At 39.1% G+C, this 13353-nt stretch overlaps 1 protein-coding gene across 3 annotated transcripts in view; it reads left to right on the top strand.

The window, feature by feature from the left end:
- Positions 1-10: 10 nt before the first annotated feature.
- The window catches only part of LOC131682194 (intersectin-1), a 33410-nt gene continuing 20067 nt past the window's right edge, over positions 11-13353 (top strand). For all 3 annotated transcript variants that reach the window (XM_058963512.1, XM_058963511.1, XM_058963510.1), the window contains exon 1: positions 11-708. In XM_058963512.1, the coding sequence (XP_058819495.1) occupies positions 548-708 (161 nt within the window). In that variant the 5' untranslated portion in view covers positions 11-547. The remainder of the gene's footprint in view (positions 709-13353) is intronic.

The following is a 13353-nucleotide window of genomic DNA, read 5'->3' as shown; positions in this document are numbered from 1 at the left end:
CTGCCAAAGTGCCAAACAGAAGAAGAGAGTGAGAGCAGAGCCAGGCAGTGAATGGGAAGGAGTTTGACTGAAGACGGTAAAATTTAATCGAATCTGCGAAGAATCCTTAATTCTTCTGCCTATCAATGTGAAAATCGAATATTTCAGCCGTACGAGAAGTAGTGATAACATTTTGCGTGCAGTACGCTACTTTTTGTTCTTTACAAATACATCGGAGCGTAGGCAAAGAAAATTAGTTCAGCCATACAGGATAGGCGAAACTTGCACTTCTTACTGGAAAAATAATCGATAATTTTATTATGTGTGACCTATTCTAATATTAGGAGCAATATACAAGTGAAAAAGTGGTTTTCCTTCAGCTACCGGAAATTGTACGTCTGCTCTAAAAGTTCTGGTGAAAACCAAAATATCGCGGAAAAATTACAAAACCAGATACACCCACTTTGCACAACAGTGAAATCACGGCTGATAATTAAAAGGCAGTGTTAGATCATAGGTGCTACTTTGCTGGAAGGAGAGAAAGTTATTGCTTGTCTGCCAAGGAATCATGAATGCTGCAGACCCATTTGTGATAACATCCCGCGAACGATTCAAGTATGAGGAACAGTTCAAGTCTCTACAACCGGCCAATGGAGTTGTCACCGGGGCACAGGCCAAAGGTTTTTTCCTGCAGAGCCAGTTGCAGCCAATGATACTCGGACAAATTTGGTAAGTGAACGAGTGGAAGGGGAAAGTTATGTTCGCGTTGTATTTATTGTACTGATAAGGGCTTACATGTCATTGATGAATTTCCAACCAACCAACAATCAACCAGTAAGAATTTAGACGCTTGAGCTCAGTAGGCGGAATGAATGTTGTATACTTAGGGCCAATTTCTTCATCCTCGCCGAGCTTCAAAACTAGGTTTAACGATCCGTTAAACCTGGTTTAACCATTAATAATAGGGTAATTGTTTACTTTAGCTACTTTTCCCCCTGTAAGTGGAAAACATGTTTTTCTTTCGTGAATATGCTAGTTTAGTGTTGCAGATTCATAAAAAAGAGGCGGAAAGCGAAAATTTTTAATAATTTATTAATGAGACTAAAAGTAAGTTCTACCTACTAACCTTGCACATAGGGTTATTGTGCTCCCGAAAGCAAGGTTTTTGGAGAAGCTAGTTTAATGCGGCTACGCCGCACAGCCGAGTCCAAGGATCCGAAGCGGCGCAAAGTCGCTGAGGATCCGCTGGACGAGCCTTCCTTGTACTTGTCATCAGAAACGCAAGCAAACCTGTGATCCACTCGTTTGCCCGGAATTCTCAAACATAGGGGCTATCCCTAGTTTAAGTCCGACTGAGCGGCAGCGAAGTCGGACAGCACCCAATTGAAACGATGTGGCGTAGCCACATTAGGCAGTGACAATAATTTAATTTTTGCCGATGAATACAATCCTATTGTTACTAAATAAAACATTGTTAATGCCTAATGTGGCTACGCCACATCGATTTTTTTTCTCATGCTGTCCGACTTCGCTACCGCTCAGTCGGACTTAAACTAGGGATAGCCCCTATGTTTGAGTATACCGGGCAAACAAGTGGATCACAGATTCGCTTACGTTTCCGATGACGAGTACGAGGACTACGGCTATGCGGCATAGCCGCATTAAACTAGCTTCGCCAAAAACCTTACTTCCGGGAGCACAATAACCCTATGAACAAAGTTATTAGGTACAACTTACTTTAAAGCTAATTAATGAATTATTAAAAATTTTCGCTTTCCGCCTCATTTTTATGAATCTACAACACTAAACTAGCATATTCACGAAAGAAAAACATGTTTTCCACTTACAGGGGGAAAAGTAGCTAAAGTAAACAATTACCAATAATAGTTGCATTACACCTCTGTAGTGGTACATCGAGGAGACCGAGAGGGCTTACGGACCTTTTTTATGTTTTGTGTTTATTTCATACTTTGCACCAGCCCAAACTAACTGTCAACCGTTCGTCGCTGTTGTTCTATCTTATGGCAAGCGCCATTTAGCACATTTCGAGAAAAATGATTTTTAAAGTTTTATATTGAATATCTTGAAACTTATAAATGGTATAAACAGTTCAAAGAAGACAATTGATGCTTCTATCTATTCTGTATTAATTTCAAAAAAAAAAAATTACAAAGATCGGTTGACTATGTTACGAGTTTTTACTAAAAATGTAATCAAAAGTCGCGCTCACGCGTGTCATAGGTGTATATTGATGACAAACTTTGTATGGTGTGTCATAACCGTGCATGGAAAATTTCCATAGAAAAAAAATCAATTATTAACTTTTATTCATATTTTTGGCTTTATTTGGTCTATATAGAATCGGTGACATGCATTTTGAAGGCAATGAGTCAGAGAATCTAGAAAAACTAGTTATTTTTGGTTACAATGTTATTTCCAGTTTAAAACTTATATTGCATTTTTATCGCAATTCGTGTATTTTTGGTTATGCCATTGTGTTTTTCAGATAGTTTTACACATAAAAATATCGTACACATCAAGATAACTTGAACCAATCCCCAGACACAGTCATTTGATGCAAAAAAAAATTAAATTTCTCGGCACGTTTCTCGCTATATCTCAGTAACCAAGCAGAATGTCAAAAATTTGAAAACGACACTGTAGAGATTTTTTAAACAAGTGATGTGGCTTATCTAACTCAGTTTACCCCAAAATGACGTTTGTCATAAAATAGCACAATAGTGACGATGTGTGGTGGTTGGCTATTCATGTGTTAGTACTTAGTAGTGTCTGAAGCGCTAATGTATATATGTCATGTGATGCTCGTAGTTTTAGCTCTTTCTTGTACCTGTCTAATCCACTACATTCCTCATCTATTGCCTTTTATCTCTTCTTCTCGAGTCCTATACTGCCATTCTACACACCCCTTCAACTGGGGCCCAGTCAAAAAATCACGCCCATATCCACCGGATAACACGTTCTATGGCGACATGACCCGGAACTGTACTTGATACGAAAAAACTCACTCCCTCCTAGCATCTGAACCGCACACTCAAAATTAAGTATCAGATTCACGGCCCATGCGAATATGTGAATGGTATTTCGGTCACAAAATCGAATGTATACACGCGAAGTCACATACACGCTAACACACGCGAAAAACACGTTAACATGCAAACGCTTGAGCTCTTCGCGACCACCAAGGTACATCTATGCCTGCGATCTTGCGATTTCTCATACGCGATCTCAAGCGAGAACCTATAGAAATACCCGCGCGGTCACGTTCGGAAGTCTATCCTCGATCCTAGAACCATAGGATCATACCTTCATCTGGATCAATTAAGAAAATATGCTCATACCTATCAGACAATACGTCTCATGGTGACATGACCGGGAACCAAAGCGATATGGAGGCACCCACTCTCTGCTAGAATCTGAACCGTATATCGAAAATTAAATACCAAACTCACGCTTTGCGCGACCATTCAAAAACACAGGCAAATATGTGAATGGCTACACTATTACAAAATCATGCTAGCATACGAACGCTTAAGGCCTTCGCGATCATACACGCACAACTACGCCCGCGATCGCGCAAACTTTATAACAACGCTTTAGTACTGACGAAGTTGCAAACGCTGTCTCAAATACCAGTCTTTGAACTCTATCAATATCGACAATACAATGGTACAACTGGCGATTAGCAAAATGAAGGCTTCAACCTCGGCAGGGCCAGATGGTATACCAACTATTATTCTAAAAAAAGCTCTGTCGGTCTAATTGAACCTCTTTGTCATCTGTTTCAATTGTCGCTAACAACCGGAGTATTTCCCGAACTCTGGAAATCCTTCTTCATGTTTCCAGTTCACAAAAAAGGTGATAAAAAGGTAGTTGACAACTACCGTGGTATTACAACGCTAAGCGCAGTTCCTAAGCTGTTTGAAATGGCTGTGTTGGAACCAATCTCCAGCCACTGCAAACAGTATATCTCCGAGACTCAGCATGGATTTATGCCGAAACGTTCAACATCTACGAATCTTCTGTCGTTCACAACATATGTGACAAATGCCATGTCGGACGGTCTTCAAACTGACGTTATCTACACGGACCTTTCAGCTGCTTTTGACAAGATAAATGACGCTATTGCAGTGGCAAAATTGGATAGACTTGGCTTTGGTATCTCAGTGATCGTCGTCTAGCAGTCAAGATAGGTGATTGTGTATCCGAAGAGTTCTTTGCTTCATCTGGTGTTCCGCAAGGCAGCCATCTCGGTCCATTGATTTTTCTTCTGTATTTCAACGACGTCAACTTTTGTTTAGAAGGACCACGGTTGTCTCTCGCCGACGACCTCAAGCTATACCATAGAATCCGGAATACTGATGATGCAGCTTTCCTTCAACGCCAACTGGTAACCTTTGCGGAATGGTGCGAGATCAACCGAATGACCCTAAACCCCAAGAAATGTATGGTCATTACGTTCTCGAGGAAAAAAAATTAAAGGATTGTGTACAAGACACGACCACGATGACATTAAAAATGCGACCATATTATTCGTGGAAAACAAATCGGCAACTTCAGTTGCCAAAGAAACGATCGAAGCATTTTTCCATCAAGGTCACTTTTCTGATTCAAATTTTTGTAGGGATTTTCTTGCTTCCATCCAATTAGTCAGTTTATTTGTTTTATCGCACATTTTTCGGATATTATTATAGAAGATAACTAACCCGATAAGAGGTAAGTTATTTACCAAAGCACGAAATGGAAATTTCATTTGTAATTCTTCTGAGACCGATTTTGTGATGCTAATAAGGACCGTTTGTTGTTAATATTATTTCACCGTTTCCTTGCCGACAACAATGCGACTTCTGTACACGTCTAGTGATGGAGGCAATTTTGAGAGCGCCTTTGTTTGCTGCTGCTAACGGGGAGCGTTCCTTCCAGGAACTAACGAAGCGGACGCCGGCGATAAACGAACTGATTTCAACGATGATCAAATGCAAACTGAAAACATTTTCCTACAGACAATTCATTTTACGTATCTCAGATGTGGTTCATCGCCAAAAAGGCGGTGCTAACGAGTAAACCACCAAAGCACGGCTAATTAATGCTTTTACAAAATTATTTCTATCAAAATTTACGGTAATCGTATCCTCTACGGAATCTGCTACACAATTGTTATGATTATTTCCCAAATCACGCAAGAATCTGTTTGTTCCGTACAGTACAGCGGCAATTATTGGCGGTTTGTTTATGAGAATCGTTTAGGTACGTACGTCCGTACACTACTCGTCGACCATCAAGTATCGAATGATAAGGCAAAAAGAAAATTCAGCACATATATTTATAACTTTTGTTTTGTTTGATTGACCTCTAGCCGCCTCGTGTATGCACATTTCCCCTTTTTTCGTGCAATTTTTCAATTTTTATTCAACCGAATTTCAACAGAATACTTATATAGTACATCAATCTAATTAGCAATTATATTCAAGTCAGGTGTTTCTGAATTGATTGGTGTATAAATGATTGAAATCCGTCAATTAATTGCGAAATTATAATCGTACAAACCTTACATAGTTTCGTTACATAGGAGATTTTCAAAATTTAGAATGACACCCAGCCCCAGATAGTGGAGTAAGACATTTTTATTGTCAAAAAACGCGTTAATGAAAACCGCGTAAATTTCAAAATCCGCGTAAAAAACCTGAGTGTACTCTCCTATATAAAATACTGCGCTGCTGAACAGTGCAATAACTACAGAAGCACGTTGTCAGATGCCTTACTGATAAAAAACATATAACCGAAATATGAAACATGAAAACCAATAGGCTCTTTACCCTACGCAGCTACAAAGCGCCGTAAACATGGATTAACAAGTTACAACGCACACGCATGCATAAAAATAAATATATTTTTTTCAAACGCAACACTTAAGCAGCACACACCGTATTGAATTAAATCCAAACCACCCCACCCACCCACTTTGCAAATCATTCTGTGACACCGTGCTGGTACCCGAAAAATCCGCACACGGCCACCGCTGCCGAAAATGCATAGCGTCTACCGCTTATTGTAGTGCCCAGACGCTGCAGCCATGATCTTACCCGTTCGACATAAGAACAAAAACTGATTCAAACGTGTACGCGTCACCTCTATTTATAAACTAACCGTATATGGTTTAGTCACTTAGGTGCGAGTGTGTGCAAATGCCAACGTTGCCGAAAATCGATAGCGCTTATTGCATCGTTCGGAGACGATGTTACTCGTATGGGATAAGAGCAACAACTGATTTAAACGGACATGCGTTGCTTCTATTTATGACTTTTCGTGTTTCATTGAGCAACTAAGCTGCCCTCTCTTGACGGCTGTGCCTGAGAAATCTGCCTCACGAATGGTAATTTTTCCGTTTTTCGTGAACTTTTTAATTCTACCAATTTTCAAAAGTCTACTTTTATTGGGGAGATATTAAATTATTACCAATATTTAAGTTAGGTGTTTCTGAATCGGTTGGTGTATGAATGATTAAAATCCATCTAGTAATATCGGAGTTATAAGCGTGCAAACCTTACATAGTTTCGTTACATGGGAGATAGTTTAGATTTTAGAATGACACCTAGCCCCAGATAGTGGAGTAAGACATTTTTAATGTCAAAACGCCAATTCGATTCGATTACTGTCTAGCTGAATCCACAATTGACAGAGCGAATTGCGTCAAAGATCTCGGAGTTTTTCTCGATGAACAACTGACGTTTTAACAGCATATCAGCTATCGGGTGTTTCGTTGTGTATGCTACTTTACAAGCATCAATAATTAGGGGCCTTTTCTAGATCTGAATGAAATAAGATTATAACAGAACACAATTTTGTAACAATGCGAGATATAGTTTTGAAATATTTCTGTTATGTGTTTCTGATTGGGTTACGAGGTGCTAGTAATGTCATTACTTAGCAGTAATACCCTTGTAATGATCGTGTTACGCGAGTTATGATAGAATTCTGATACAATTTCAGTAATGTCTTTATTGAGACATTTACCGAAACATACACGCCGCACTAACTACTTACTAAAGGCCGAGGCTGCGAGTAAGTTTTTGGTGTAACTAGTGCTTGTATTTGCTATTTGCGGTGGTAATAAGCCTCCAATTTTAGTTTAATCGCAAGGACAATTTTTAAAACTCGATTTGATTGATAAGTATAGCTCATTAATCCAACTTTATCAATTCTGTAATCTAAAAAGAATTTTTGAATTTAACAGAACGTGGTGAAGTTGGCACCACTTGCATCTGGTATACTCAACCTGCACAAAACGTTGCATAACGCAGGGTTGATTTTTCATTCCGCCCTTCGTTATGCAAATTTGCGACATTATGACAGCGAGGTGTTTCATGAAGGGCGGCCGTTTCTTTCGATCGAGAAAGGCTGCACCGAATTTTGGGCAAATGCGCTAATACTTAACAGTTAGTAATGACACTTGTATTGCGCGTGTAAAGCCTTTATTGGATAGCAGGTAACGACACAAAGTGATCCATCCACCAGTCGAGTATAGCTCACAAATATTTCTTTCTCGGCACTGTACAGCTTCTTGAGGAGATGCTTCGCGTTCGCTCTAAACAGCTCAATACGAATGACAATGCGACGTTAACATTTCATAAGGCATTATATACAATATGCTCATGTTGAGAAAATGGCGTCTGAAAAATTACCTCGTACTTTATATTCCCATTTATGAACAGGAGCTTGATTTAAGGACCAAACAACTCAATGCCGTGTTAAATAACCATTTTTTCCGAATTATATGCCAGATTTATTAAAAAAAATGTATTTTGAACGATTTTTGCAGATAAATGTTTTGGTCCCTTTTGAAACATCGCACTGGTTTTGTGCCCTTTCCCATAATCCCTTTTCGGCGAGACGCTTATAGTGCATGCGGGTGAACCCTTGTTTACAGCAAATGATTATGTGACGTTTATTTTGATCCCTTTCTTGGTGTTGGGATGTTTTTGTTCCTTTTTCAAGTATAGTCTTTTTCATTACAAAAGGGCTCATGAACAATTCTTTCCGTTTTGTTGTTTGGTGTATATGAACCGTTAATTTTTGAGGGGAAGAGAAAGGGAACATAAACAAAACAAGTTATTTTGCTTATGTGCCTTTTCGATAATCTATTATTTCTCTAACAGTCAGGCTTCAGAATCGGCTTATTTAAGGTGTGTATGAAGCTTAGTGTCCATTTGATGTATCTATTAACCGGAATTGTTTAAGTTTTGTTCATCGGCCCATTTGAAATGTTCTGGTCAAATGAAACAAATCTGTAACGGACCTAAATTTCAAACTTTTCATCATGTAAGTTTTCGGTTGGTGCACCATATTGGTGGCTCTGAACGAAATGAGTTAAAAAACAAAATGAGATAAAAATCAAATCAAAACTCTTCATGCGAATGCAATGGTCGCCCTGAAAAGGGCAGGTTGGTTTTTATCTGCATTATTTCACCTATCAAACAAAGAAATATTTAATTCGGCACCTTCTTTTCGTCTTCTTTGGCATCAGAATGTCTTGGATATTAGGCAACACAACGCCCTGTGAAATAGTCACGTCTGAGAGCAATTTGTTTAGCTCTTCGTAATTTCGAATGACCAACTGCAGACGGGCAGCGTTTCCTGCCAGCTACAAAACATTGGCAGCAGTATATTCCATCGCTGCTGTCAGGTAGACGGGTGCTCTGGCACCAACACGCTCAGCACGATGGATTCGGCCGACAGGACGTGCCGGTGTAGCCAGTACGAGTGTAACACACGAATGATGCTGCACTCGCATGCGACCCCCGGTTTTGTACTTGGGTCAACAAAAATAGTTCATTCTTCAGTGAGAGTTCATACGAGATAGACGTGATTATTATAGTTAAATCAAAATTGAAAATTATCGGTTATAGTTGAAGTTCATTCAAACCAGTTTAAAGGAAATTGGTTCCGACGAGTGGAATACAACAATTCCGAATGCATAGAGTAGAATGAGTGCAAGTAGCTGTACCCTGAAAGGGGAACCGATGGAATTGGAAAAGGGCGAGGCATCGAATAGAAACATACAGGTTGATAGAAGTGTATAAAGAATTTGTGAACTACAGCTACAAACACAATGATGATGGACCGTTTAAAGTGATAGGGATCTTTAGGGTGTGCGGGTTAAAACATATTATGATGCAGATCAGTACCGTGAGTTAATATCTCAGTCCTTTTCCAATTTTTAGGCCCGAAACTATTGAAAAAACATTTTTTAGTTTGTTTCCTTTCAGGGCAATAACACATCCAAACCCGGGCGACTTGCACGACTCTATAGGTTATCAGATCTACCATAATTTGCAGATGAAACTTGGGATGGCAGGCTGTTAGCGGATTGACAAAGTACCAGATCGTGCTGTGTGGGGCGCTGTCCCGGTTAACAATGAGGCGAATGAGATATTTGCAGATACGTCATTTAGTCGGTCAACTGTCAGTTTGTTGGTTGAATTGAATTTGGTTTTTTTAAATTTAAAAATCAGAAAAGAATAATTAAGGTTTAAGAATGATATGAGTGCACTCGTAAGGACACCTGCTATCAATAAATACGAAAAACTGGCACATTTTTTTTTTCCAAATTAAGGATCCCTATTGTGGAAAAGATTTTCGAAGAGAATCACGGGAAAATACAACGGAATGGCTTCTCCAACGCGGTGCTGGATATAATGAGAGCAGGAAAATCTAAAGTTCTTGTGTATTTGATCGATTGGAAGGAAGCAAATAGATTAACTATCCCATAAAGCCACGGATCACCCATGCCCCATCCATGAAAAGCAAATGGAAATCAAAACCTTGATGGCCAGCAAGAGCCTGACATATTACGATGCACAACAAGCAATGAAAATATCGGCACATTAGGCAATTCATTAGACGTTTGTTTGACAATTCAGCGGTGGGTTCTGTCAACAGGTCTACTCTTGCGAACAGAAAAACTCGTCCGACAAACATCTTTCGTTAGTCCGATTTGTTTGATGTTGGATCGAATCAACGATATTGTTGGACGTCGCACGCTCGGAGTAACGTCAGAATAAGTAAACAAGAAATAATCAGCTGATCAGAAACGTCTCATGGATTGCCTAATTGTGGTTTAACAGAGAATGGGACAAAAATCAAAAATAAAAAAAACAGTTTTGTCCACATTGTTTGTTAGATCTTAATAAAAATCAATCAGCAGTACTGTAACTACATTCTACATAAGCTGATTAATTTTTATGAAGATCTAACACACGGTGTGGAAAAAACTGCTTTTCTCGTGTTTGATTTTTGATTTCTTCTCTGTTCAACCTTATGCAACATCTTGGAGCACGCAGATGAGTTCATGACGATCAAAGAAGGCTATCTCGCAGCAGTAAATCAAAGTAAACAAACGGGGCGAATCCGTATAAAAAAGAAAATTCCAGAAAAAATGAACCCAAAAACCTCAAAAGATCGCGAGACAGCATACGAAAGCGATGGAAACACCGAGGAGTGAAACGGAAGGCAAGGACTAATATAACAACAGAAACGGGAACAATTACGCTACAACAGCATATTGAGTAACACAGAGAGAGAAACGTACAAACAAACGATCAACGTGATGTTTAAAGAGCTAATAGTTACTCTGATGCAAATCGATGGTTACCAGTGTTTCAAAAATCACTCCAATCAGCATGCGTTGAAAAAACCATAGTTTGACAAATCATTAAAATCCATGATTTCATCACTCATGGTTTTTTTGGCTCCTGAGGAGTGAAAACCGCCAAGGAGTGAAAACAGGTTACTAGATTATAATTGCAGCACACAGTTTAAAAGCCCGAGCTCAATTTAGATTTTCAATTTTCATTTTATCAAGCACAAAAGCAAAACAGATCCTTGGTACAGTTCATGGCGAAAGCTTCTTTTCGACAGACCTCGAAGGTCAGCATTCAATGGTTAGCGTACTAGGCTAGGCTTAGGCCATTACAGTAATAATTAGTGCACCTGTTTTTCATCCTTCCACTATGCATTTGAACTTTTGGATTTCATCACTTCAGCAGAAACATTTTTTCACCGGATTTGAGATATGTTTGCCCGTGATTATTGTTAGAAATATATATTTGTTAAAATTATATAATTCCAGCCGATTTTAACAGATAAACAAAATTCTGAAACCATTTAGGGTATAAGTCGATTTACACTTCTGAAATCGTAGCGCTCTACATTGAAAACGATCGTTCAATAGTGAAAACTGCGTGCTTATCATAAAAAATATGGCAGGCCCACTTCACCCTTTCCGGTGGGGTAAATAAAAATTGTAGAATTCACTCTGTGCCCTCCAGATTCGACAATTATACATCAAACACCACTGCACGACCAAAAAGTAACTGTTTGGGCCGGAGTGTGCTCCAAAACAATCATTGGTCCTTATTTTTTACAGAGAGAGAGAGACCATCGACAACGCACGCTACCGCTGGATTTTGGCGCACATGTCTGTCCACAAATGCAGAAAAAAGGTCTGAAAAACTTCTATTTTCAACAAGATGGGGCATCTTGCCACACCGCAATCAAGTTCTTGCAGAGCAAATTCCCAGGATGCGATGTCTCAAAAAATGGTGATTTGGAATGGCCTCCTCGTTCTCCGGATTTAACGGTGCCAGACTTTTTTCTGAAGGGTTACTTGAAAAGTAAAGTGTATTCTAGCAAACCTAAGTACCTTGACAAACTCAAAGCTAATATACGAGCTGAAATTGCTGCGATTATGCCTGAAATGCTATCTAATGTCATGCAAAATGACCGAAAAAGAGCTGCTTTTTGTGTATCAAATGGGGGTGGTGATTTAATCAACGTTGTTTTCCAAACCTGGTTTATAATAAATGGCATAAAATATCCTAAAAAGACTTGTTTACTTGTGAAAACGGCTAAAAAATGGCGGAGTTGTTCAATGTTGAAAAAGGATACATCCAGCTGCCGCACCCTGTACCTTGTTCTAAAATAATTGAGAAATTAAACATACAAATTTTGAAGATCTGTTATCAAAGTTTGTAATTGAATTCGATCTATAAGAGGCGATAGAACAAGAATCACAAACCGGAGTGGACAGGAGGAGCCAAAACCAGGAGTGAAAACCTAAGAGTCAAAACCCACTTGGATTGCTTTGATTGTTATACTCACTCCCAGAAACGTGCGTAGCAATGATTGGTTTCCACCGCTCCTTTGGAAACTGGCTCCTTGGTGTGAAATGTTTGGTTTATTTGAAACACTGATGGTTACCAATAATTAATAGAGTATCTTAGCGGCATGGCAGTAACTTTAGGATATTTTGAGGAGGAGCAACAGTCGAATTCCTTAGTGAATGATCAGCAAGTTCAAGGTATTACAGAATAATATCCAGAGGCTGTGGAAAAATTTAGAACTAGCACATGAGTTACATAGCAACAAATACGCTGCCGCCATCCTAGCAGAACTGTGGACAGGTATAGAAAAAAGCAGCACCCTAAATATAGCTTGTTACCACAAAATTAACCAAGACAAACGGAAACAGGTGGAGGAGAACATATCCTTATAATTACCCTTTACTAAAACTTTCTCCAACGAATATGTTTGAAGTGCTAGGAATCAAGATTACTAGTATCAATCTGTTCATAATCACAGTCTATATGGTCGGTGTTAAGTCAGACCGGACTAAGTCGCAAAACATTAAAAAATGAGATAATGATAACACTGGATAAAGAATTTCTTCTGCTACATTCGACGTTTGCCAGATGTGAAATATGTAACCATAAACAAGAATTATTGCAAAAAATAATTTCCAATTATAACGAAGAGGATGCAGCGATTCAAAACTTTAAACCCGTTTTTCTCGAAATCAATATTTTGCTTCTTGGTCCGGTCTGACTTAACACCGACCATATCAACCTCAGAATTACGATAAGCGGCATAATGAATGGACTTAATATCATCGTAGGAGAAATCAAAAGTTTTCAAAATGTTCTACAGTTTCGACCCCCCTCGGCATGATACTGTACCTTGATGCGGTCCGGGGGCTTTCCCACCAAAGCAGTATTACAGTGATTATATCACAGAAACTTGGGATACGATTATTTTCTTTTTAGCTAAGCTACATTGTGATCAATTTTAGTACTTAACTTGGCGACCTTTATTATCCACTGCCATGGTCAAATAATATACAATGTGGGTTTTGGGCCCAATTCTCTCTGCAGGCGCTCTTCTTTTGTTGCTGTATTTTCAATTAGATTCATGCTAACATTAACTAACACAAATCGCTTATTCGCTCATGTACACTAACAGTCTCTCATTCCAAACGTACAAACGTGGCCTACGCGATAACACAAACCTGTTCACAAGTGC

The sequence above is a fragment of the Topomyia yanbarensis genome, chromosome 2 (genome assembly GCF_030247195.1).
Source record: "Topomyia yanbarensis strain Yona2022 chromosome 2, ASM3024719v1, whole genome shotgun sequence".
In the NCBI taxonomy this organism is placed as follows: domain Eukaryota; kingdom Metazoa; phylum Arthropoda; class Insecta; order Diptera; family Culicidae; genus Topomyia; species Topomyia yanbarensis.
The sequence above is the reverse complement of the archived record's forward strand: the minus strand, read 5'-3'. Positions and strand labels throughout refer to the sequence as shown.